Below are 26,770 nucleotides of genomic sequence, written 5' to 3'. Positions count from 1 at the left end.
TCCCTAAAAAATCTCTTTATAGGTAAAATGAGGGTCAAAACAAGATTTTAAGAAGATACTAGGTGTTCAATTAAAAAAAAAAATTCTAAAATCAGTCTAATGGGCTGAGAATAGTAAGCGAGTGAATGTATATTAAAAGATGTAAAAAGTTCACAAAAATACGTGTTTTTTTTGTTTTCTAGTGTCTTCATCGTCAACCAAGTAGGCTGACAATAGCAAGACCGTTAAAAATATATATAAAATAAGTTAGCCGTAAAGAGTTGGAAGTTGGATATGATAAGAGAAAAATTATTTAGTGCCATTAGACATCTTCACGTGGTGCCACGGAGCTCTACGACACCACACATTTACATAATGTATGTATCTCATGTAAATGAGTGGTGTTAAAGGCCTGTGGGGCAACACATGATAACGGTGCCGAGATGCAATGAATGAATAATTACTTATGATAACAGTGGGTTGTGTCAAATTTGTTTTGAAGGTAAAAACTATAAACCATCTCTGTTTTTTCTTTCTTTCTAAATAGGTTTGTCACATAGCTAACCTTCGTTATTTGGTAGACAATTTTGGCTATATTTTACAATCCAATTATAAAAACTATAGGCAGAGGTTGACCCAAATATTGAACATACGGAGTAGTTTATATGTGTTACCCATGTACAAGGAAACCCAATGTATAAGGAAACACACACAAAAAAAAAAAAAAAAATCACTTGAGAGCAAAGCGAGAAACTTATTCACCGCGGAATTGTGAACAAGTTTTTTGCGGATTGGTGCAATCGCAGCCGTCCGTTTTCGCAATCAATAGTTGAGATTGTTTTTCAATTGTGACCATCCAAAAATATTTTGAACGCGCGCGATTGGACTCTGTAAACCTATTTTCATGGGGCCAGCCGTAAAAAAGATATCCTGAAGAGCAAATGAAGGGATTTATTGGGTGATAGGATCCTGGGGAATATACATATTCTACGGGAATATAACTGACTTATCTTTATGACTTCGTCCACCATCTCTATCTCTCTCTCTCCGAATCTTTCTCACTCTCTCTGAATCAAACGTCACCGTATAGCGCGGCATGGCAGCTTTTTATGAGTAGAAATTCTCAATTTTTTATGGAAGAAATTTGCAATTTATGAGAACGAGAAACCTACGGATACCGACCCATGGGTAGACCTGGGTACCGGGTCGGGTCGGGTCGGTTTCGTGTCAGTCGGGTTCGTGTCACAAATCACACAACCCGATCCCGACCCATTTAGAATTCGTGTTTCTCGAGTCATGTCATTTTCGTGTTTCGTGTTAGAAATGCTCAACTCTAACCCGTTAACTTCGTATCCAATTCGTGTCGTATTATCGTGTTCGTTGCCCAACTCTATATAGAGAGTGTGTGTGTGTGTGTGTGTGTGTGTATGTGTATATATATATATATATATTCGTGTTAATGAGTGACACAGATTAGTAACCGTGTTGATCGTATCAATTTCGTGTCTCGCGTGTTCAACCCGAACTCGACCTATTTAGAATTCGTGTTCTCGAGTCGTGTCATTTTTGTGTTTCGTGTCAAAAATGTTCAACTCTAACCCGCTAACTTCGTGTCCGGTTCGTGTCATGTTATCGTGTTTCGTGTTGCCCAGCTCTACCCATGGGGTCTCTAAACTGCACCGACGGGCACGTGAAGCCCACTCTGGGCCTCGCGTGTATGATCCGAGCTGTTCAATAATTTTTTTTTTTAAATCGAGTGGGACTGAAAAAAATCAGCTCAATTCGATATGTGTAGGTGCTCAATTCAAACTTCCAATTTTTGAAAAAATCGGGAAAAATGGGAAGATTGGATCAATTACCTACATATATCGGATTGAGTTGATTTTCCAAGGGGCCCACTCAAATTTTTTTTAAAAAATTATAGAACGGATCGGATTATCAGTGCCCTGCTTGCCCGTCGGTGCAATTTCGAGACCCCATGGGTCAGTTGCTGTAGCAGTTCCTTAAAATCATAGGTATAATTCATATTGAAAAAAAAAATGCTGGGAGGCTATAAACGCCCAAATCCCGGAGCCCTCCATGGGGTAACAAACCACAACTTTGGGGTTATCCAAGTGGGTTGGATAGACACTCACCAAGTACATCAATAAAAGTTCCACACAGAGAGAATACACGAACAGTAATGGAGACGGCAACAGTAATTTGACCAGCCTCACCGACCTCCCCTTCGCACAATTCACTGAGGGAACTGAAACACCCACAGAGGGTGGAAAAGGTTCCACAAAGGGAACAGACCACTCCGAAACCAGAGGATAAAGGCAAGAAAGTAAAACTCCGATCGTCACTGTCGCCAGAAGTGCCGCCACGGACGGTAAGAAATAGAGAAATTCCCAATTTGTTGAGCTTAATGATTGATATATACTGAGAAATTCTCAAACACTGCTTGAAACAGTGAGAGATTCTCTTTCCAATTTCGAGAACTTCTCACGATTCGATCAATTTAATGTAGATTGAAACTTCTCCTTCTTCCTCATACTGGAATTAGTCGATTGACAAACAATCCTAGAGTTTCTCTCTCACCTGCGAAAAAGTATCACGGTAGAAAAAGAACTGCCCAAACGTCGTGAGCGTGTGGTGAAAAACAGTGTTGTGACACAAGTGTGACGGAGAACTATTTGCATTTGCCATTGAGCGTGAAGGGATACCTAATTCCACCTCTTATCGTCCTGGAGTTGCAACTTTAAACTCCCCTATCCTCTCATATCAATTGTAACAAAAAAAAAGGGGTCATAATACGTAGATATGTCGCAACGCCATAGGACTTTGAACTCACAAGTCATAACCTCAACACCTGATGTTCTAAACCTGGCCAGCCAAAAGGCTCTACATGTTTGTGCTCACACATCGGCAGGAAAGTTAACGATTTCAGTCCATTCCAGTGAGAGTGTGTTTTTGCTTTTGAAAGAGAAAGCCGAGAGAGAGAGAGAGAGAGAGAGGAAAGCAAACATCACGAATTGCACAACTTCAAAATTGCAGAGAACTCTTAAGCTGTAACTATGTGATGTTCACTAGTTCCAAACTTCCAATATGCTTAAAACATAAAAATGGACAACAAAACAAGGAGACATACAAGAGAATTACCTACTTTAACTATGTGGAGGAGGTTTTTTTTATTTTTCTGTACTTGTTACAGAAGTAATGTTCTCTTATTGCCCTTGGATCCAACCGTCAGTGGCAACCTCTAAAAAGGCCCGGAAACGCAGCCCTCAAAACCATCTATCGGCATATTCAGACAGCCGGTGAAATATAAGGAGCACGAATATTGACATTTTCTGCAAGTAGAAAGTAATTTCATCACTTTCACAAGCTTCAAGCTTATATGCATAGTTAAAAGTCAAGAAAAATCGGTAATATTAAGAAGGCTCTAATTCTTACCGTTGTATTTTCGGCATGAGGAAATAAAATGATCCTAGGCCACCATGATTTCTTTTTTTTTTTGCATCACGAGGCTATGGTCTCGTTTCTAGATTCTACACCTTCTTCACCAAGCACTTGGTACGGCACATTCCTATTCTCAAGAGCTGGTATAGATACGGGATCCTTCTCACTGTCCAAGAAAACAATATACAGCAAAAAACAACGGTTATTGACTTATAGTTTTAGGGAAAAAAGTACCAAATTTTGGATTCTCAAGGATTAGTAAAAGCTGGAAATGGCCTTAAAATATGAATTTACGAAGCTGAGTTTCGGGTGCTTTGGAGACATATTTCGGATTCCAAATGATCTAAAATACTAAATTCTAGCTTTTGCATCAAATTAACCAACCGGGACTAGCTTAGTTGGCCAAGACTCTTGCATCTAATTAGGAGGTTAGGAGGTCGAATCTTCCTACCAGCGTGTGGGTGTTCTTCCTTAGAGGATCTTTTCCTTCCTTTCTTTCTTTGTTTCTTCCCTTGATGGGCTTATTTCTTATATTGGTTGAGTTGTTGAGCATGATTATCTCGTGGACTCTCACAATTGATGTCGTGTCCCAGGTTATTGACAAAAAAAAAAGCTTTTGCATCAAACACTACTAGCTTTGGCTACAGCTTAAATCCTAACCTCACGGCTGGACTAAACAAGTTTCCCAGCATAAACTAGAATCCACAATCCATAATCTAAAGAGAATCGTGATTTTGTTTCCACAACTATGATAAACACCCGACATATACAGCTGGCTACTTTAGAAGAAGGGGCTAGCACTTACGTTTTTGAATATATAACTAGTCCAACAACAACAATCGCAAATGACAGATAGTATAACCAGTCAACCTGCAAATGGAAATTGTATCAGGTCAGTTTTGTTATGTTATGAAAGGTACCAATTCTAAAAGAACGGCAAGTGTCAGCTTATAACTACTTGTACAACTAGATAGAGTGATGTAGAGAGGTCAAGTTCTAGTTAATTATGAAAGAGAACCTGCTGATGATAGAAGAATATGCGAATGATGACAGCCCACATGTCCGACGTAAGTATAGATAGGTTGAACATTGTCGCTCCGCTCATCTGTTTCCAAATTATAATTGATTAAAGAAAGTAGATCATCCAAATCAAGCAGCTTCACTCAGAGAAGTTTAATATTTTCCTTTCTTCGTGAAGAAGTCCTGGGAGCTATCAATGCATAATTCAACAAGTTCATACTGAGTGCCCACAAACCGAAATGAGGATGGGTTTTAGAGTTTCAGGCTTCAAATGATCAGAATCTGGTATGAATTTAGGAGAATCGTAGGGTTAAAAAATTATGGCTACTTCTTCCACACTATTCTTATAGGTGAGATTCGACATGTAGCACAAAGTCTGCTCACAAAGTCTGCTGAAAATTACATCAATTTCATATACAAGGGGAAAGAAAATATCAGTCAGTGTCAATTAAGAGAGAAACTGACCTGTAGAACGAAAGGAACCAAAGTGTAAAACATAAAGCTTGCAAACGCATAGCCAGCGAAGGTTAAAATCTGTAAACAACATAAAGACGTAGTTACCGCAACATGGATGGTATTTTGGATTATAAACCCACAGAGACATATTGAAGTCCATTGCGGAAATGAAAAGAAACATAAAAAGAATACATAAATGCACTCAGAGACAAATAATTCCCTCTTTGGACATGAGCAAAAGGAGGCAATATAAGTGGCTAATTTACTGTCTTTCTGTGGTCTCCTTTTCGTCAACTTTCACGACTCAAAGTTTCCCAATTGATAGAAAAATAAGCTTGCAATTCATATTCCATATACAAGGCAGGCATCATCTAAACAAATTGCCAGGTGGGGCTGTTGCCAAGGAAAATAATACATCTTGATTATTACATTCTGACATTAGGCCCTATAGTCTAAGCCCGCAGCATTAGAAACTCAGCATGTCAGCTAAACCAACTTTTGTATCTGGAAAGACACAGACTAGTTCCACCAAAAAATAAGAAGCCCGTTTTAAGAAGGTTAATACATTGTACACCTCGCTCATTCCCCTAATTCTAAGTCCTCCCCTTACATAAATTGCTGCTAAACGGGTTGCTGGACTTAAGCTGTAACATCCAAAAAAAAAAAAACTGATAAAATAAGCAGAAAAGAGAAATTCAGGCACTGTTTGGAAGAGAAAATTAAAATTTTCCTTCTTTTGTTTAGTTCTTCAAGAAAGATTAGGGTAAATATCAAATACAATGCAACTTTTCCTCCAATTTCTTTTTTAACTTTCCCCCTCATTTCTTTCATATTTTCCCTCCTATCCCATTTCTTTCATCATGCTCCAAACAGAGCCGTATGAAAACTCAATGGTCTGAACAGAGCAATGCAAATATCCAAGTTCAATCGAGTCAAAAGCTTGAGATAGCAATGCACTGAAGCAAACTACCAAGACTAATCTTTACTTACAATTTCTGCAGACCATTGTACTGATTCCAGAGTCTTCCTCTCCATAATTGCTCTAGAACAATGTTAGGGAACGGACGGAATACTATTCTTCACGTTACTGAAAACGTAAGATAAATGATGTCCTAAAGCTATTGCTTTTGAAGCTAAAATACAAGACGAGAGAATAAAGTTTTTCCAGAAGAAAGTAAAATTCAAGCTGTTGATTCTTATTTTTCAACGTAAAGGAATAAAGGATACATCTGGCACACACTCACAAGTGTTCCAAAAAGACCAATCATTGAAACTACTTCAACGCGATCTTTCTTCTTAACACAAAACTCCTGCATTTAGCAAGTCATAATGAACGTTCTCAGATGCGAACACTTAATTTCTAGGCCTATAAACATATAAGAAGAAGATATTCCAATGCTTTACCAGATTTACATGCCGAGAGCTAAGAAGCACAGACACGTCTACTGGCCTCACATATCTGTGTCCGACACGTGTCGATCACGGACATGACATGATACACTCTGGACATGTATTGAGCATGCCTAAATACTTGTCTAATGTTTTTATTATATTTGCTTTACTTAGACACATTGGGGATACTCTAGGACATATTGGCAACACTCTTGGAACATGCTAAGGGCTTGTTAAAATGTCTTTGACGTTTATATGAAATCATAACATACCTCTATAATACAAATACACTCCACATTTGACGTGTCCCCGATGTGTCTGTGTCCTAATTTTCAGAGAAATGATGTGTCCACGTGTCAGTGTCGTGTCCATATCCCGTATCCGTGTTTGTGCTTCTTAGGCTGAGAGATAGGCTGAGAGAGGAGGGGGCCGGGGGGGGGGGGGGGGGGGGGGAAGACTTAACATATTGACCCACCAACCTCACCAACATTGCTAATTGCAAAGAAGAATGTCCCTCCAATGACAAGTAGGTCGCCCAGTAGAGGTTTTGAACCGCCTGAAAGAGATAACAGTTACAAAAGGAAGCTTTAAGAACTTTAAATGACTCGCATACTTCTTTTCTAGTATTCTCAAGGGTTAAGATTAGTATAATCTAATAACCATGCTCAAACAGTCAAACACGCCAGATTTAGAAGGGGGAAAAGAAAATGTCACCTCCACTACCCACTCCAGCATCAGAGATAAGCACTAAACCCAGGCCTGTGATACAGAGTGCTGCACCACAGAACTGCCACAGCGAATATCGCGTGCCCAGAAAATACCAAGTAAGGATAATGACCCATGCTACCGTCCAACAATCCAATAAGGTCACACTTGTAATTGACGAGTACTCAAATGCTTTATTAACTGCACAACCATCAAGAATAGTTATTAATAAGACCGATTTCCCAAGTGATTATGTAATTTCAGTGAGATGGATTAATGAGATATAAAATTCAACAATCCCTAACTTCATTGACACAAAGTTGTCCAAATTTTTCCGTTCTTAGTCCTAACATACATCTCTTTTATTCTAACGTAATTGACAAGTTTCTGCAACCTATGCCACATTCACAACTACATAATGACCCAGAAGGAAAACACAAACTTTTTCTTTTGCTTTCCTTTTTTCCTAAAGTCCATAGCTTTTTCCCATTCTCGAAACTAAGAGAACTAGACATGCCTATTAACTACCCCAAGTTTGAACTTTGCTTTTTCCCCTTCCTAAAAATCAAAGATTGTATTCTAAATTTCTTATGCAAGCATCAAGCCAATGGAAACTACTTGTTTCCTTTAGGTACAAACAGTACACAGGTGTTCAAATGAATCTAATCGTTAGCCCCGGCTCATGGGGTAAGCCAGGGAAGCAACAACTTCCAGCCCCCCATTTGTAGCCCAAAATAGGGCCCCTAAACTTTGGTTGTCCTTATATGTTCGGTCCGCTACTAATAAATTGGATGGGATTGAAGGCCCACCACCGAATTAGGAGAGAACTCAACTAATTAAAAATTAATTTTTCCAAAAGCCTGAACTACTTGGGGATTTATAGCCTCTCTAGAGTCTTTTGTTTCTTCCACTGTTCCACAGACGATGTGGGATTGGAAACAAATACTCATATCTCTCATTACTTGTTTGCTTTTCTTGAGGGAGTCAAAATAGTATTCATTGTTTTAATGTGCTGTCTGCAAGGGACTTCAACTAATTCCTAAACTAGCACTCGTAAGGTCTCTAAACTCTATCTGCTTCACATTGATCGAAAAAATGATCAAAATTTTTCAGTTGGATGCTTCTTCAAGTTTAGCTTTTTTTTGCTTGGGGATTGTATTAGATAACAATTACATTTCTGTCTTGGATATATTTGTTAGATTGCCTTTTTTTTTTGGAAAATGTATGAAGGCTGTTAGAGAATAAAGCCCCATCATAGGGGTTCGCTTTAGGCCCTTGAAAGTCTTGAGACGGCCCGGCTAATCGTTCCTGAATCCTGATTATCACTTTCTTTCGTGTCATCTGTGCTTGAGGATAAATCAGGGATATGTGGTTATGAGATGTGATCATATATATGCACAAAAGAGAATAGTTCAATTCGCATGTTGCTTACCAAGATAATTGCCTTGGACATCGACAAAACCCAAGAGTACATACCAATACCAAGGTACCTGCAAAACCACCAGCAAGCTTCTCATCTAAGTATCACCGAAAGCAAGTTGAAGACATTTTAAACATTAGTTTTTTAATTCGAACCAAGTAGTAAAGTTAGTACTCAGCTAAATTATGCAATATATCTAAGAGTTGGAATCGACTACATAGAATCCTTAATGACATATCAAATCAAAGGTACACATATGTATGTAAACAGGGACGGATGTACATGGGGCACGCGAGGGCACATGCCCCTACTCGAAATAAATTTTTTTTTTAAAAATATTTATGTATAAATTAGCATAATTATGAAAGTGTGCTAATTTATAAACATACACACTTGTATATATCCCGAAAATACACATATAGAATTAGTTTTATGCACGAATTTCATCATATGATGCATTTATAATTGTTACTTTACGAGCTGTTTGTCTATTTGGAGTTATTCTTTCTTGATTTTCTTTACTTTTAACCGTTTAGGAGAAATATTTTTAAAAAAGGCATTAACAAAACTAGCTCGATCATTCTAAAATTTGTTGATATTCTTTTAAAACATACTTTAAAAATTTTGTCTGAGATTTTGTGCTCATTTTTACCTAATTTAACTTAAAGTACGCTTTATAAATTTTTGTAATTAGTAATGCATGCTTTAATTTTGAACAATCTTATTATGGTTGACTAAAAATAAATAAACTTTCGTCATTATGATTAACAGGTGCCCCCACTATGGTACATTCCTGCATCCATCCCTATATGTCAATACTATCTGTACATCCAGAGCTGGCCCAAAGTCCCTAACTTTTCGGATGCCTAAAGCGAAAATTAAAGATGGGCCCTTTTTTGTTGGTACACAATTAGGAGGGCCCCCTAACATTTGTAAATTTTCAAGGGCCTAACGTGGCCGCAACTCGAGCATTAGCTTAGGGCCGGCTCTATGAACATCAGAACCCAACACCAAATACAATCAGGCATTGAAGCCAAAAAGAGGAAGATGATGATATACCCGTAGTTTTTGACGCCTATATAGCAAGATGCTTCCATACACCAAAGCCAAAGCCAGATAAGAGAAGAATGACAGAGTAAGTGGCGTATCTACACCTACATATTCCACCCAACAAAATTGATTAGTTTAGGAAAATAATGCAAATTCAAAGAGGATTAAGGATTAAGAACACCCAAAAAGTTAAAAATCACAAGATACTCAATTATCCCATAGTCAATCAAAAATCAAACAAGAAATGCTAAAAGAAGAAGAAGAGGTACGAAACCATTACACTAAATTGCCTATAAAAATAAAAATAAAAACCATTACACTTAATTACATGGGGCAAACAAATAAAAAGAGATATCAATTAATATACATGAAATGAAGTCAACAAACAGGGGAAAATAAAAAATGCGAAAAAAAAATGAAATGGGTATGAGGAGTACCAAGTTCGGCAATAAAAGATGCAGTGAAGCCCATGATGGCCATTAGGAAAGAAACAACCTGACCCAGAAACAGTGCATACAGTGCCCTCAATAGGGCTTCCTTGTTCCTCCATCCTCTGATGTCCATGGCGTTCGAAACCCAAAAAATTACCAAAAATCCAGATGGGAAAGGCCTGTATTGGATTATTGCTAGCGTTATATGTGCGGGTATAGATGCATATTTGTTGGGTAATCATTAGGGTCATTGTCAGAGATCTGTAGCTACCGTTCTATGTACTCTTAAATGAGAAATTATAGAAGTATTTTAAAGTCAAATAGAGTGAAAAAGAAGGAAGAGATAGAATGGGAGAGTGAAACAAAGGGGGGAGAGGGTCGAGGGGCGCCTGTTTTCTTGGTGAAGAGAGAAAAGGGGTGTGTCAGCCGCCGGTCAAAGTTTGGCTAGGCTGTTGGTGTGCATATATTTTTATAATGATAGTACGAAAGAACCGTGAATTGTTTTTGGGAGAATTAAGTGTACGGAAAGCTTAATTTCCATTTTCATATCCTACACTTTTAAAATGACTCTTACATGATAGAAAGCTTTTTAATGACAAATACATGGTAACTATAATCCCGATAGAACAATTGGGATAATTTTGCCTCTGAATATAAAACAGCATTGTTTGTAGTCAGAAGCCCCAATTTTATTTGGGCAAAAAAAGGCAAGTCAATATATGAAACAAGCTTTTTTATATTAAAACAGACCATAATTTTTATTGATAAAGACCAAGTCATATTATGTTCAATGAATGTCATCTCTCGCTAAAACTCAATCAACCTTAGTTAGGTCAAAAAAGGGCAAGTCAATATATGAAACAAACCATCATTTTTATTGATAAAATACCAAGTCATATCTTGTTCAATGAATGCCATCTCTCATTCAAGCTCAACCAACCTTTTTTGAGCCAAAAAAAGGGGCAAATCAATATATAAAACAAGCTTTTTATTATATTGAAAGAGACCATAATTTTTATTAATAAAGACTAAGTCATATTAATGTTCAATGAATATCATCTCTCATTGAAGCTTAACCAATCTTATTTGGTTCAAAAAAGGGGAAGTCAATATATGAAACATACTTTTTATTATATTGAAACAGATCATCATTTTTATTGATAAATACAAAGTCATATATTGTTCAATGAATGTCATCTCCCATTCTTCTTTGGGCTAAAAAAAGGCAAGTCAATATATAAAACAAGCTTTTTATTATATTGAAACAGACCATAATTTTTATTGATAAAGACCAAGTCATATTATGTTCAATGAATGTCATCTCTCATTGAAGCTCAACCAATCTTATTTGGGTCAAAAAAAAACAAGTCAATATATGAAACAGACTTTTTATTATATTGAAATAGACCATCATTTTTCTTTTTTCTTGATAAATATCAAGTCATATCTTGTTCAATGAATGCCATCTCCCATTCAAACTTAACCAACCTTCTTTGGGCCAAAAAATGACAAGTCAATATATGAAATAGGCTTTTTATTATATTGAAACAAACCATAATTTTTATTGATAAAGACCAAGTCATATCTTGTTCAATGAATACCATCTCTCATTGAAGCTCAACCAACCTTATTCATTCAGAAAAGGACAAGTTAATATATGAAATAAACGTTTTATTATATTGAAATAGATCATTATTTTTATTGTTAAAAACCAAGTCATTTTTTTTTGAAATATGTCACCTCCCCTTCGCCTGTTTCTTTTCACCGCCACCAGGCCCACCACCACCCTCAGCCATGCCCACCTCTCTCTCTCTCTCTCTCTCAATTTGAAAACCCTCAATTTTTTGTCATTTACAAACCACAAAATCCCTTGACCTCTTCACCGCCACCACCATCCTCCATCTCCAACACCATCACCCCTCAACCCCCATAGCAACCACCACCAATTTTTTTTGAAAGGCAAACCCAAATTAGTTTCGATTTTTTCCAAATCAAACCCAAATTGGTATCATTTTTCCCTACCAAAACCTAAATCAGTGGAGGTAACACAAATTCACATATTTTGATTGAAATTACAAGACCCACGATTCAGTTCATATAAATCAAACCCACAGTTGATACCCAAGATTTTCAAATATCAATTCTTGCCTTCTTGGAGATGTGTTTCGACGGTTTCCATTATAGAACTCATAAAGTTTGGCTGATTCAAGAATATAGAGATGGGTTACTCCTTTGGATATATATGATTGGAATAGATGGGTTTCCATCAGAACTGGAAATGGGGTAGAGAGAAAGAGGTGGGTGCAGTTGGTGAGAGAGGGAGAAAATGCTGATTATGGGAGAAATTTGGGGCTAAGACTTGGAAGTGATATATAAAAGAGGGTATAATTGACATTTCAACTTGGCACACCATGTCTTCGTGAATATTTTTTACCTCTTGTCATTGGATGAGTGATTTCAAGAGTGGAGATCATGAATTGGGGATATGACCTGGTCCACATTTCTGTCCAATAATTCTCCCAATGTTTTTTTACAAAAAATGTGCAATCTCATTGGTCCGTTTCAATAATTAACGGTAGAGATATGTTTTTAATTTTTGAGCAGTAATAAATATCTCTTACCATTAATAGTTTGTCTTTAATCTGAATTATGTGTTTACGCAAATAATTTCCCTAGCACTATGGATCTTGTTTGATAGATCTCATTGATATTTTAAATAGTGCAAAAAATCAAAAATTTATTTTTTATTTGCATTATTTTTGAGTTTGAAAATGTGAAATAAGCTGCTTATTTTTTAAGAATTTTAACCGTTCCAAAACAACTTTTTTAAAAAAGTACTTATTTCATATTTTCAAACTCAAAAATAATATAAATGAAAAATAATTTTTAATTTTTTTTTTTGCATCGTTCAAAAGATCTCATTGAGATCTTTCAAATAAGATTCATACTGCATATTTTTAAATTTTAGTAATTCCACAATTTATTAGCTTGAAATTATCTTCTTAAAAAATTAGTACTTATTACATGTTCTGGAATGGGTCTTCACTTTTCAAGGCAAGCTCAAGCATTGTCAGCTGGGCTATTTTATTTTTTTTTTCCCGGAAAAAACACAATTCATATAATTAAGAAAACAGCTACAAACTGCGCTGTCCATAGGCTAAAACAAATAATGAACATAAAGTATACGCTCCACAACCTGCACAAATCAACTACAACTACGTACGATGTCGCAGCCAGGCCTCCGAATCGGAGGTGGGTGGAATATAGATGATCGCCAAAGGACCAAACAGGATCGTTCTGACCTGCCATTAACGCGCCTTCACTGTTGCCGCTGAAAACCTGCAAATAGCCAGAACCCAAGCCATCATGTAAAGCCCAATAAGAAGTGGAGCAGGCAGGTGAGGGCTAGTCAATAATTCTCTAACCACACACAATTATACAAACTCTCTTACATCAAACATTTGGCCCACACACCCATTGTGTGTGGGTCTCATGTTTGATATGAAAGAGTTTGTGTGATTATGTATGTGGTAGTAGCTTAGTTGTTTTTTCATAACTAAAATATTCAGAATTATAGAAAAAGTTATTGAATTATATGCATCATATCAGCTCTAGAGTTTATTTTTACAATACTCTATTTCTTTTATAATCACATTGCGGTGAAACTAAAAATTTAGTTTTAATACATAGATGCGTTTTAGTTACTTGAAAAGTATTTTTGATGTACTAATTTCTTAGGTTGTGTTCTGCTAAGAATTCTTAAAACATAAGTACTTATTATAATTTTTAAGCTCTTTGGCTTCTTGCCTCTGAGCCACAATTCGGTGAACTCATTTTCTAATAATGAGTTCGGGGGTGTTTGGTTCCCTCATTATTGTATTTTCATTGTCTCATTATCCTATTTTGGGTGTTTGGCAACCTAATTGTAGAACCCATTTCCAGAAAATGGATTCACTGATTTTGGGTTTAGAGGCAAGAAACCAAAAAGAGCCCAAAAGATCGGTTTTGCATTTTTGGCTTTTCACATTCTCAGGTCAATTACCAAAATACCCTCACTTAAATTGAGTAATTAATGATGGTTATTTAAATACTCCTCCCGTCCCAAAATATTTGTCATGTCTGCAAAACGGAGTGTTCAAAATAATACAATTTTTGCAATAAAAAATCAAAAGTTTTTCAACAACTTACTAGATATCAATGAATATTTTTAATTTGTGAAAAAAGTTTGAATTTTTTCTTGAAAAAATTGCATTATTTTTAAGTTATCGTTTTGCGAACCGAACAAACAATTTAGGACAGAGGGAGTATGTAATTAATTTGTGTAATTATTGAATTCACCGGTGTTGGAATATGTTTTTCTTATTATTTAAATTTGTAGGCTTAATTTGTGTAATGTTTAAGTTGTCTGTTTTATTTTTCTTTTAGTTCATATGCTTTTTTTTTTTTGGATTAATGATGGCTGGAAGTGTTCTTGCTTTTTTGCAATTTAACTTAATTTTTATTTTAATAAAAAAATACTCCAGTAAGATTTTTGGAGGCTTTCAATTACCAAAAAATAATGAACAACAAAAAAGACTTTGAACAAAAAAAATAATCGTTATTTAATTATTGCCATTTTCCGAGTTACAAAAAAAATAGAAAATAGTCGGAGACTTTCAATAACGAACAAGAAAACAATTTCACAATATAACTTTACAAAAATTGCTTAAAACATTATTCATACACATTGCATATATCATAATAAATAACCAAGGGCAACATGGTAACAAACTAACTCATAATTCATTTTAATCACATATCTCCCAAACACTACTCATATTGCAAAATATATTCTATACATATCATCCAAACACTACTCATATTGCAAAATACATTATGCACATATCATTTAAACACTCTACCAGATTCAAAATACATTTTGACCATAATCCAAAAAGTCAAAAAATAGGCTCCCAAACACACCCGAAAGTAGCCAAACACCAAAAAATGCAAAAATGAGATAAGAAAAATGCAAAAGATGAAGTAACCAAACAGACTATCTTTAACTTTTGTCCTACTTTTTTTCTTTGGAATGAAAAATTAAACTCCAAACTTTACTCTATTTGTTTCTCTATGGGGAACTCAAGTAGGCAAGTATATACACAACCTAATATTGAATAAACTAGCATTGTGTTCGTTTGATGCACGGGGCAAAATGTCTACGTTGTGTTCTTTTTCTTTCCGTGCATTGAATGGACACAACGCTAGTTTTTATTTAATTGTATATCTAAACCCACGTACATTTCGTAATCAATAATCAATTTCAAATGAAGCTGATTACTTTACGATGAAGGAAATCATAATAGATGAGTGCATCTATGTAAATTAAAATGAAAACCAATATTTGAGCAATGGAAGAAATAGGACAAACAAAAAAATAGATGATTGTAAGTAGGTAATTCTAAAACGAAAACCAATCTTTAAGCAATTGGTAATTGGTACGCAAAATTTTCTTATTGGAAGGAGCCGAGCGTGAACCAATCTTTGGTTTAATTGAGCGCAGCGACTTGCATGGTTGAATCAAAACCGTGAGAGAAAATGTGAACTGGATTTTTGTACCGAAAGACGCTAAACTTGACACTCACAACGAAAAACTTTGGGGTGAAAATAGCTTAAACAAAAATTATGAGAGAAAATGTGATCAATCCAACTGATAAAAAATTTAAAGTTGTTATTGTAAGTAGGTAATTATAAAATGGAGACTAACCTTTAAGCAATTGGGTAATCACTCTTACAAATTCTGGTGGACATACTATTAGGGTTTTTACTATAATAAGGACATAAATATTTTTTCGTAAAGTCTAAAGGGCATTTTGCCCAAGATTTACAAAAAAAAACCCTTCCAAGATTGACCAGCGTTGAAAGTGCCTAAAACCCTAGGGTACCCTATGAAAGTGCCTAAAACCCTAGGGTATCCTATGAAAGTATAACAAGATCGAAAAACACGAAAAAAAAATATTTTGTGTTAGCCAAGCAAGACCCTTGTCTCTTTTAAAACAATTTAAATGAAAAATGGCATTTTTATATTAGCCAAACAAAACCCTTGTCTCATTAAAGGCAATTTTGTCTTTTCATGGACTCTTTTTTTTTTTTTGCTCGGCAAAAGGAATTTTTATTAATCTCGAAGGGGTACATCAAGGATAAAGCAAAAATTACAAAGAGCTATAGCATAGAAAATATCCAACCAGAGTTGGATAAAAGAGGGATAAAATACATCTTTTATCCAATCTACACCTTCACTTTTCGAATCCCATCCAAGTACCCTTTGAAATCCTCCACTGTGTATATCTTGATATTGAACTTAGCCTTTATCCACATAGCTACTCTAGTTTTAACTAAATCTGCCACTTCTAAAGCCCGAGAAGTTGCCCCATTAAAGATATACTCATTCCTCATTAACCAGATGGACCAGAGCGTTGCAAAAAAACATACTTCCCATATATCTTTCTCCAAGTTTCGAAACCTACTCCCAAACCACCAAAGTGCTAACTCTGCTAAGGATATGATGGACAAACCCACTGGATGTTCCACCAAGCCAATATTTCTGACCATACCACCCATGAGAAACGACAATGAAGGAGCAAATGTTGAGGTGTTGCCACATGCATGTCACAGAAGGGACACCTTGCCAATTGAATCTCAGAAATTAAATTTCTATCGAAAAGAACCGACCTTGTGGCAACCTTATCTTGAATGGCCATCCAAGAGAAAATTTCCACTTTAGGGGGACTCAAATTCTTCCACAATGAACCGAGTAAAGTGTTCCGTGGCTGTGACTGGGCTTCCCACTGCCTATAAACCGATTTTACAGAAAAAAAACTTTGTCGACTGTCCAAATCCACTGTAACAAATCAAGCTTTGAAGGATTTAAAGTCACACCAACCGGTCTTTGTTTCAAGGCCTTGTATTGTTGAGAATCCCGAACCCTTAGAGTGCCACGAAACAGCAAGTGCCACTCACCATTGCCCCCTAAACCACAAAGCCTACTCAGAACCTTGTCCTGCTGCATTGATCGCCTATACAGCCTTGGAAATTCATCTTTGAGCGCTGTATTACCCAATCACGTGTGCTCCCAAAATAGCGTATCTCGACCGGAGTTTACCTGCACCTTGAACCCCTCCTGAATAGAAAATCCAAGTGCTGAATCAACATTGACAAGTGCACAAATGTCCCTCCATACATTAGATACCGACCCAGAATGAGGCGAACATGGGAGCCAACTTCTCCGGTCTAAGTTATATTTTCCTTTGATAACCTTTACCCATAGAGAGTTTTTATCGCTGCCGAATCTCCACCACCACTTAGCAAGCAGAGCCAGGTTCTGTTGCAACAATCACTTGACCCCTACACCCCCATTCTCCTTTTTCATAGTGATCCTCTCCCAATTGATCATGTGCATTTTCTTCTTGTCCGGTGTATCACCTCAAAAAAAAATTGCCTTTGTAATTTCTCAAGCGATTTGGCTACTTCCACTGGCATTTTGAATAGGGACATAAAATAAATCGACAAGGTGCTAGAATTGTGATTAATCAAAGTCAGCCTGCCCCCAATAGATATAGTTCTCGTTCTCCATACACATAACCTCTTTTGAGTCCTTTCTAAGACTGGTTCCCACGTTTTCACCCTTCTAGGATTAGCACCTAGTGGAAGCCCAAGGTATTTGATAGGCAAAGACTCCACCTTGCAACCCATCACCCGAGCAAGTGCCTCAATATCCTGCTGCTGAACTTTTACTCCACAAAGGGAGCTTTTAGAGTAGTTGATGTTCTCCATTTCTATCAAATCATTGTTGCAAAAAAAAATTGTATCATCTGCGAACTGCAGATGAGAAATAGTCACACCATTATTCCCCAACTTAACACCTTTGATGATATTCTTTGCTCAAGCTCGTTCCAGCATAATATTAAGTGCTTCTACCACTAAATTAAACAAAAAGGGGGATAAGGGGTCCCCTTGCCCTAGCCCTTTCTGCTGCCATTTCATGGACTCTTGACTCTAAAATATTTTTATTAATGGACTCTACACATCACAGAAACTTAAACTAGACTAAAACTCCTATAGGTTGTTTCATTTGGACTTTAGACTAATATGTTGTTGTTTTTGCTTTTAAGTGAACAATTTGTGCCATCTATGGGAGCATGGAAATCAGGGAGTGGAAGTGAACGTGTGGCATGGAAGTTGAGAGTATGGAGTATGGACGTGGGAGTTGGGACATGTATATGTTTTTATTTTTTTATGTTTTGAAAATTTTACAATGTAGGCATATTTTAGGATTGGCGGCGAAGTAGCTCTGTGAAAGATTGAGGGAGAAGTGAACTTAAGGGTATTCATAGTCCATGAGAGAGTGAGTGCAAGAGAGAGAGAGGCGTGGGGGGTGTGGGAGAGGGGTGGTGGCGGTGGCGGTTGAGGGGTGGAGAGAGAGTGAGAGAGAGAGAGAGAGATGGCGCATCAGTTTCAGGTGTGTACGTGGGGTTCGAGTTCAGCCGAGGAGTAGTGGGTTATGCAATGCAAACGTGGGTTTTTTTATTATAAAGAAAATGGATTCAAGCGAGGAAGCCGAGGACGAGGAGTCGAGGAGTATTGGGCTAAAGAAATGGTTTCAGCCGAGGAAGTATGTGAGTTTAGAAAGTTAAACGTGGGGTTTTTTTTTTTTTTTTTTAAAGAAAATGAAAAATCCAGAATTGGGGTTTTGGAGCTTAAAACACATTTCTATAATATATTTGATAGATAGATAGATGGATAGATGATAGATATCTTGTGCAAACTCATAACTATTGGGCACTTTGGTCGCGAGCACCTCACTAGTATAGATACAAAAGAAAAAACAAGCTTGTATTTACAATCGAAAAAGCGTTTTTAGGATTTCAGGACACAATTCATAAAGACAATTTGACAACGAAAAGCACATCTTTTTATTTTTTTTTATGGTAACGGAATAACAACCCTATAATCAGGCCACTATATGACTTGACTATGCAATACAAACTTCCGGGAAGCTAGCGTAGCCACACCAGTCACGGTCACCCACTTACTTCAGAATACTTGTGCAGCATAAAACATGGCTCTCATGAGTGCCCGCAAACATGACACTCCGTAATACATTTGCATATATATGTGCCAAAAAAAGACAGGCAAATTATGAAAGCACACTCGTCAATTTTTAACAACTGAAACTTGATCGTATGCCTAAATGATCGATCTTCTTAACGATGTTATATGATTGAGTAATCAGTCATGTATTACGGATCGAGGGTCCACCGAGCTGTAAACAGAGCACGGTGTTACCGCAAATTCTGTTTTCTCAAATTCGATCTCTCTGTTCTGTAGAGAATTTGCGAATGAAAGGCAGCGCGCACAAGAATTGTTATTTCTATAGACGTTAAACGAATCAAGCTACTTGTACTTCAATAATGTTCATTCTGATAGAAAACTACATGTACTTCAGTCTACTAGCTAGTAGTATTACCGTACCCCTATTATTCTATACCAAATTCAAAGATTACAGATACGATGATGATTGCGAATTCAAATTTTCCGAGCTTATGAACCAAATCAGAGGACTGATCCGTTTGCTTGCGAATCTCTTTCCAAGCTCACAGTTCATCGTTAACAAACTTCGATGGCGATTCTTGCCCATTCGAAGTTTGCACGCAAGCACTGGACGAGCTCAGGGATTCTAACCACAGCTCGTCGCCCACGTTGGAGTCCGATTCATTGTTACGGTGCCATGACCAGTAGGCATGCGTGTTGTTCACAATCCTCAGCCGCCCGTGCCCAAAGCTTGGCTCTCGGTAAAGTGATATTGAAGGGCTCGGCTTCTCATACCTTCAATTCAAAAAAATGATCAATTACATATGCAAACATAGCCCATTTCGGCAAAATTAATTCATCTGCAACTCGTTAAATTTCTAGATTAACGATTCATCTTGGCAAGCAAAATCTAAAGAGTAAAAGATTATGACTAAAATTAAAAAAGAAAAAAGAAAGTTTACCGGTCGAAGATGAAAGAAGTTCGAATAGGAAAGTTTTACAGTCTTTTTGTTTCGTTTTTCAAATTCTTTTTCCAACTTGGGTTAATATTAAGTTATATACTTTTAGATTTCTCTCGTTAAGACGAGCGATTATTTCTAAAAACTTGGACAAATAGTTAACGACTTAACGACCAATGAGGAAATAAATTTGCAAGTTCTTACGACATAGCAAGCCCTTCTCTGTTCCCTCCATCGCCGATGGTCACATATACCGGACCACATGGATCTTCCTTCTTGTCATAAACCCTAGTCTGCACCAAGGATGAGAATTTGAAATTACATGGAAGAATCAAACAGTTTTTCACAGAAAGTTCTATAAATTTGGAGAATAGAGCGGCTTACAAATCGTTCATATGCATGAACATGACCAGCATAAACCACGTCAACCCGAGCCTTGTACAGCATTTCCTCCATAGCTTTCCTCATACTTTCGCCGCTACCTTTATGCGCCTTATTAGTATTATACCACGGCGTATGAAGCAAAGCAATGAGCCACGGTGTCACGGACCTATCGACTTTTGCCAAATCAGCAAAAAGCCACTTGTATTGATCCGATTCGGGATCGAAATCAGTGTACGAGCCCAACATGATAATGTGTGTCCCAACGACATCAAAGGAATAATACAAGTTTGACGTAGACCCGCTCTGTTGGTACGGCATCGGCCACCTTGCGTTGTAGGCTTTGAAGGCTTCGGGGTATGATAAGATGGACTCGACGTCGTGGTTGCCGTGTGTCACCATCCACGGCCGTTTACTCGCGTAGGGCTCAACTATCCGCCCGAAAGAGTCCCAGCGGTGTTGTAGCAAATCGGCGTAAGATAGATCACCGGGTAGTAGAAGTACGTCGTAGTCCATTGCGCCGATGTGTGCTAGGGTTGATGCAGTCCATTCAGTTTGCCCTAGGTCTCCTGCAATGGCAAATGTTTCATTTAAGGCCTAGCCTTGATCGTTTTGTAGTCTCAAAATTCCTGGGTACGGTATTTAATAAATTTTCTCTATCTATCTGTCTCCTTTCATTACTTTCAAAAACTTTCCTAAAATCCAATTTTTTAAAATCAATTCACCGTGATCATTTAAAAGTAAGATATATAGTCTATCTAGATGCTTCAATTTTTGAAGATGTCTCCACCATATCGTCTTTTTTATTCAATTTTTGGAAATATTCAAATTCAGTCTCTAATTTCTGAGCCCAATCAAATTCATCTGAGCTGAGCACGCTAAGCATAGGAGGTTGGACCCAAGCCCAGATCCATACACCATATAGGACTCAAAAATTCTAGCAACACAACTACTGGTTGTTTGCCAACCGGATTAATTTTGGATGGATACAATACAAGGGGAGATATGATTAAATGACAAATATGTATATATTTGGTTTGTTTTGGGTGGGTACGAGTAGATGGATATAGAATTAAAAGAGGACGGTGACGTTTTTTTAATTAAGAGGGTGGATATATACACAATAGGGCAAATTTCAGTTTGACCCCTTGTGGTTTGGGCCGGGTGCAGACACACCCCTCCTGCTTTGAATATCACCACATAACACCCTGTGGTTTGTGGACTAATGTGCACATCCAACTCTGTTAACAGAACTTGCAAAATGACTCTAATGCCCTTGTGAAATTTAACACCAGGTCTTCTTCCCGAAAACTCCTATCAAAACCCTAAATTTCACACCACCACCACCACCACCATACACATACCTGCCACCACCCGGCCATAACCGTTGCACCCCACCACACAAAATAAATTCCAGTAGCCCCTAAATCCGAATCGGCAGCCTCAGTCAATTCCACCATGGCTGCCCAACACCAACGAGCTCGTCCGCCACTGCGACCGTCGTAACATCTTCAGCCCCAATGCCCTCTTTACCCTGCTTGTCACTGCCATCCCCACCCTTTCACCGGCGAGTGAAGCACATTGGCGAGTGAAGCACACCTCCCGTTAAATTGGACAGAAACTCTAACTGTGCACATTAGTCTACAAACCACAGGGTGTTATGTGGTGATATTCAAAGCAGGAGGGGTGTGTCTGCACCCGGCCCAAACCATAAGGGGTCAAACTGAAATTTTCCCTATACAATAACATTACCTTTCCCCTTATCCTTATCGTATTCGCCTGTGGGCAAACAGAATATTCGGGGCATATTATATCCGTGGTCTATATATATGAGTGGCAAACACCGGATATAAGTACTACGGATACACTATATATCCGGTGTGATAATATATATGTCCGCCCAGTATATCCCGTCAGCAAACCTGTCGTTGTGTCCAGAGCTAGCTGGCTTATGTACGTGGACCCATGTGCATCGAACGACTCTTAACGCAGTTGGGTCCGAAGTTATGATTTAAAGTTGTATACTACATAGCATTGCTCAATAAGATTAAGGAAAGGAGTAACATAAGAAGCTTCACTTTTGCAATTTTTTGCCCACACTTCTACAATAAGTTTAGCTGACAACATTTTCTTCTAGGTTTTCCTTTTCTCTGTCAGTTTCTTTTTATTGTGCTTAATAATACATCCATTCAAAACTTTGTGAGCTCGGGTCTATGTTAGGTATGCGCGTAATTCGTCTAAAGATAAAACCTAACCGGGTCAGGGGAACTGTGGCACCAACTATGCAATTTCATCGCCTTGTGTCACCCATTTGGGAAGCAAATAAATGAGTTACGTCGCAAATGTGTACTTTCGGCGACATAAGTTCAATTTCGTTGACCTTGCTAGCGAGTGAATTGAATTTCGTCGTCAAATGTATGCTTCATGCGACAAACAATAATGTCGCCGCCTAGTGTTGCCCACACTACAAGAAATTACACAATTGCTGACTAAACCCAATTTTGGTCAGAAAATAATAATGTTTGCCGACTAATATATAAATTTGGTCGGCAAATATCAAATTTACCACTAATTTAAAAATAAATAAATAAAAAACATTTCCAGACTAAATAATTTAGTAGGGAATATTAATTTTTGCCGACGAAATTTACATTTGATTGGCGAATATCAATATTTTCTTTCTTTTAAACAAAATTTCAGGAAAGGAAATATTTGTTCCGACGACATTGATCACATGATGAAACCTTCCCGATCGAAACCGTTAAATTTTTTTTCCTTCTTAATCATAAAATTTTCGTAAATTTTTGGTTCGATCGGGTTCTAAGAAAGCCGTTTATTGGCATGAAAAATTCTTAAATAAAAAGAATTTTGTTATCCGATCAAGTATCTATCCAAATATTGTTACAAAAGCCACACGATCGCGATTTAGAAAACCCCTTTTATAGAAAAAAAAAAAAACCTTTATTGAGACATGAACTCATTAGAATAAATAGTATTTTTGTGCAATCAATTGGCTAATAAAAAATAATCAACTATAATCTCCGTAAGAATGATCTTTTAAACCATATTAATAAAAACAAAGATAAGATGGTTCTAACCAGTCAAAATGGGGCTTGGGTGATAATGTTCTAATTTGCGCATAGGTTGTGTCTGTGAAAGTGTGATGAAATATTCTCTTTTAGTGTGTGTAAGTCCTAAAAAAAGATTAAGAATTGTTGTAACGTGTTTTTTTTTTTTTTTTTAAGAAAGTAAATTTAAAGAAAGATAAAAAAAGTAAATTTAAAAGCTTATCAAAGAAAAAAAGAAAATAAATTTAAAAATTAAAGGTAAAATAAAAATAAATAAATTTAAAAGCTTATCAAATAAAAAAAAAAGTAAATTTAAAAATTAAAGGTAAAATAGACGAAACCGAATACTATAAGTATTTTTATTACCAAAAGTAAACAGAAGTACAGCAGTGGTGAAGTGATTAGTTGTGCATGAGTTGAAAGCTGGACGTCTCGGGTTTGGGACCCGGATGTGCTTGCTTGTAGTTAAGGAATTGACCAAGGCCAAATACACTTCAAAAACGGAAATGTAATATTTCTAGGGCGTTGCTATTCGCAGCCCTCTATTTTTTTCCATAGCCCGTTAAAAATTTTCAATTATACTCGACAGTTAGTTACCGAAATTGAGATATATTTTCATCATCCAATTACCGAAATATAATATTTTTTTCAACAGCTATTTACCGAAAATGTATGTTCAGCAGTTTTTTACCGAAAGTTGAACATATTTTCGATATGTAGTTACCGAAATATAATCTTGTTTTCAACAGCAATTTACCGAAATGTTATTTATGATTTTCAACAACCATTTACCGAAATGTAATGGGCTATGGGAGAAAATAAATGGCTACGAATAGCGGCGCCCTATTTCTATTTTGGTGACACCCCTTGATTTTTTCGTAATTACATTTGACACCACAATGCAATTACTATTGCCGACTAAATATTTAGTCGGCAAAAGTTAACTTTACCGACTAAACCTTATTTAGTCTGCAATTTCATTTGCCGACTCTCGTTCCTCGACTAATTTGCCGACCAAATTATTTAGTCGGAAAAACCCTTTGGCGACTAAAAAGTAGACATTCCGCGACTAAAACGTTAGTCGGGAATGGTGTAATTTGTTGTAGTGCCATTTGGAGTATTGGCCTGGTCAAGTACGAGAAAAAGTGTTGCCCACTGACACATTTTGCGCTTTTAAAAAAAGTGCAAATAGTGTTGTTAGTGGGATAGGGTACTCAAAAATTTGAACGAGCAAAATCATGAGCGACAAGGGACTACTTACCAGCAACAGCAAACTCAATTGGCAAGGTAGAAGTAGGTGTCCTGAAGCTGAATTCAGGGCCTGAACCACCACACCTGTAGTAATAAGTTGTTCGGGGCTCCAACGGGCCTATTACAACGTGGTGGATCTTACCGGATGTGTAGGTGAACAAGGTATACTGTGTGTGTTCTCCGGTGGCCGATGCTTCATAACTTCCCGGCGTCTTACCGTATTCCACTGTCGACGGCACTTGTTTGTCGGAGGTAACAAATGACACCCTCATGTAGTCCTTCCCGACTAGTGATATGTGAACCTAAAGAAATTGGTAACATTTTAATCATGGAGAATTTATGAAGATTGTATGTAGCATCTGAAAACAAAATGTTGGTTGTGTAAGTATAAGTTTTTCGATGGGTTATTGCTCTTTTGGTGTTCCGTTCAATTTTTTATTGGACACTCGATATACCCTTTGTCTAGTTTTAATAAAAAAATTGCCGATAAAAAAAAGTACAAGTTTTTAGAAATATTCTTGGGGAGATGAAATTCGTATATGTTGAAAATCAGTTAAAGCATATTAGTTTTCTGAAAGATTGAGGTTAGCTAGGGTCACTTTATATATCTATGTGGATGGTTGTAACAGCGTAAACTACAATAAAATGTTATTCCCCTAAAATAAAATAAAAGTTACAAAACATCTACATAGAGTTTTTTAATTATCAATCTTTTTCATCTTTCGCCATTTTAAAATATGAGATTTCTTGGAGGGGTTGAACTAAAAGTCAACAATTGACAATAGGTAAAATACCTCTAGAATATACTCTCATTGCCACAATATTTGTCCCTTTTCAAATTCCGTTCCATTTTGGAGCCAAGACCAAAATATTTGTCATTAATGACATCTGATATTTCTTCTAGGAATCCAACATAAAATCCATTGCCTATATATATATATAATATATATATATATATATATATATATATATATATATATATATATATATATATATATATATATAGTCTCTAGATTATTAACTAAGCTCTAGTAGATTTAGGTATGGGAGATTGTACAAAGTCAAAAGAAAAATAAAACTCTTTTTCATCTTTCGTAACTGATTCTCAAAAAAATTCGCTAAAGGGCATTTGGTAACCTTTTTGTTTTCGGTTTTTATTTTTCCTTTTTTGAAAATTAATAAAGAAAACATGTTTAGTAACAAGTTTCTACTTTTTTGTTTTTCACAAACTTTTTTTAGAGTTTTTGTAAACTATGGAAACTACAAAAGGTGTTTTCCCCAATTTTTTCATAGAAACACAAATATTACCAAACATGTTTCTTGTTTTTATTTTCATAAAAACATAAACCTGTTTCTACTTCTAATTTCTTAAAAACAAAAAAATAAAAAATGAAGACGAATTGTCACCATAATTTTTTTTTATCGGCTAACAAATTTTTTAAGAAAAACTTGATAAAGGATACATAAGTTAGAGGCAACAACCTAGCTCCCTTTTGTAGTTGTGAAATCTAAGTGAGAGAGAGAGAGAGAGAGAGAGAGAGAGAGAGAGACCTGCTGAGGGTCAGATTCTGATCGGTCGTGATGGCCGGTATTAACGATGATCGGCCGAGGAGCTTGACGGGCATACTCCTCCGATGCGTGTAACTGTACGAGGAGTACTTGAGGAAAGTATAAGAAGAAGATGAAGATGGAAAAAACCCGCCATTTCTCCATTTTTTTTCTGAGTGGAATTGAAACGTACGGGAGACATACCGCCCCTACATGCATCTGTACATGCATATATACACATAGGTGTGGAACAAGAAATGGATGAGAAATCAGCGTAGCTATTTTTAATACAAAAACAACGAAAAAAGAGAATTTATTAATCAAACGCAATGGCGCCATTCATAAAAATATATCGAATGCTGCCATGGCGTCATTCATAAAAGTACATGTCCAACGGAATAATTATTATTCTCCATCTACGTATGGGTGTTCTTCCCTTAGAGAACTTTTTTTTCTTTATTTCTACACTATAATGGGCTTATTTCTTGAATTTGTTGAGTTATTGGGCTTGGTTGTCTATGGACTCTCATAATTGATATAGTGTCTCGAGTTTGTACTATGTACTTCATATCTGATGTAAAAATAATCTCTTCTATTAAT

At 36.7% G+C, this 26,770-nt stretch overlaps 2 protein-coding genes across 4 annotated transcripts; both read right to left on the bottom strand.

Annotated features, from left to right (window-relative positions):
* Nucleotides 1–2,993: 2,993 nt before the first annotated feature.
* Nucleotides 2,994–10,324, bottom strand: LOC131321406 (uncharacterized). Of its 3 annotated transcripts, XM_058352394.1 has the most exons (12): nucleotides 9,901–10,324; nucleotides 9,473–9,567; nucleotides 8,426–8,483; nucleotides 7,003–7,194; nucleotides 6,768–6,844; nucleotides 6,124–6,206; nucleotides 5,887–5,938; nucleotides 4,906–4,974; nucleotides 4,439–4,525; nucleotides 4,226–4,290; nucleotides 3,415–3,586; nucleotides 2,994–3,311 (listed from the first exon to the last, which is right to left on the bottom strand). In XM_058352394.1, the coding sequence occupies exons 1-11, from the start codon at nucleotides 10,025–10,027 to the stop codon at nucleotides 3,481–3,483; spliced, it is 1,011 nt and encodes a 336-aa protein (XP_058208377.1). In that variant the 5' UTR covers nucleotides 10,028–10,324; the 3' UTR covers nucleotides 2,994–3,311; nucleotides 3,415–3,480. The 3 variants fall into 3 exon arrangements, with proteins under 3 accessions (XP_058208377.1, XP_058208379.1, XP_058208378.1); XM_058352396.1 differs by lacking the exon at nucleotides 7,003–7,194 and having other exon boundaries at nucleotides 9,901–10,275; XM_058352395.1 differs by lacking the exon at nucleotides 4,439–4,525 and having other exon boundaries at nucleotides 9,901–10,272.
* An 8,962-nt stretch (nucleotides 10,325–19,286) lies between these two features.
* LOC131319066 (purple acid phosphatase 22-like) lies at nucleotides 19,287–26,453 on the bottom strand. The gene is made up of 5 exons (XM_058349171.1): nucleotides 26,174–26,453; nucleotides 24,633–24,924; nucleotides 20,307–20,872; nucleotides 20,127–20,215; nucleotides 19,287–19,758 (listed from the first exon to the last, which is right to left on the bottom strand). Exons 1-5 carry the CDS (start codon nucleotides 26,399–26,401, stop codon nucleotides 19,527–19,529), a joined length of 1,407 nt encoding a protein of 468 aa, XP_058205154.1. The 5' UTR covers nucleotides 26,402–26,453; the 3' UTR covers nucleotides 19,287–19,526.
* Nucleotides 26,454–26,770: the final 317 nt, after the last annotated feature.

The sequence above is a fragment of the Rhododendron vialii genome, chromosome 3a (genome assembly GCF_030253575.1).
Source record: "Rhododendron vialii isolate Sample 1 chromosome 3a, ASM3025357v1".
Lineage (NCBI taxonomy): Eukaryota > Viridiplantae > Streptophyta > Magnoliopsida > Ericales > Ericaceae > Rhododendron > Rhododendron vialii.
The sequence above is the reverse complement of the archived record's forward strand: the minus strand, read 5'-3'. Positions and strand labels throughout refer to the sequence as shown.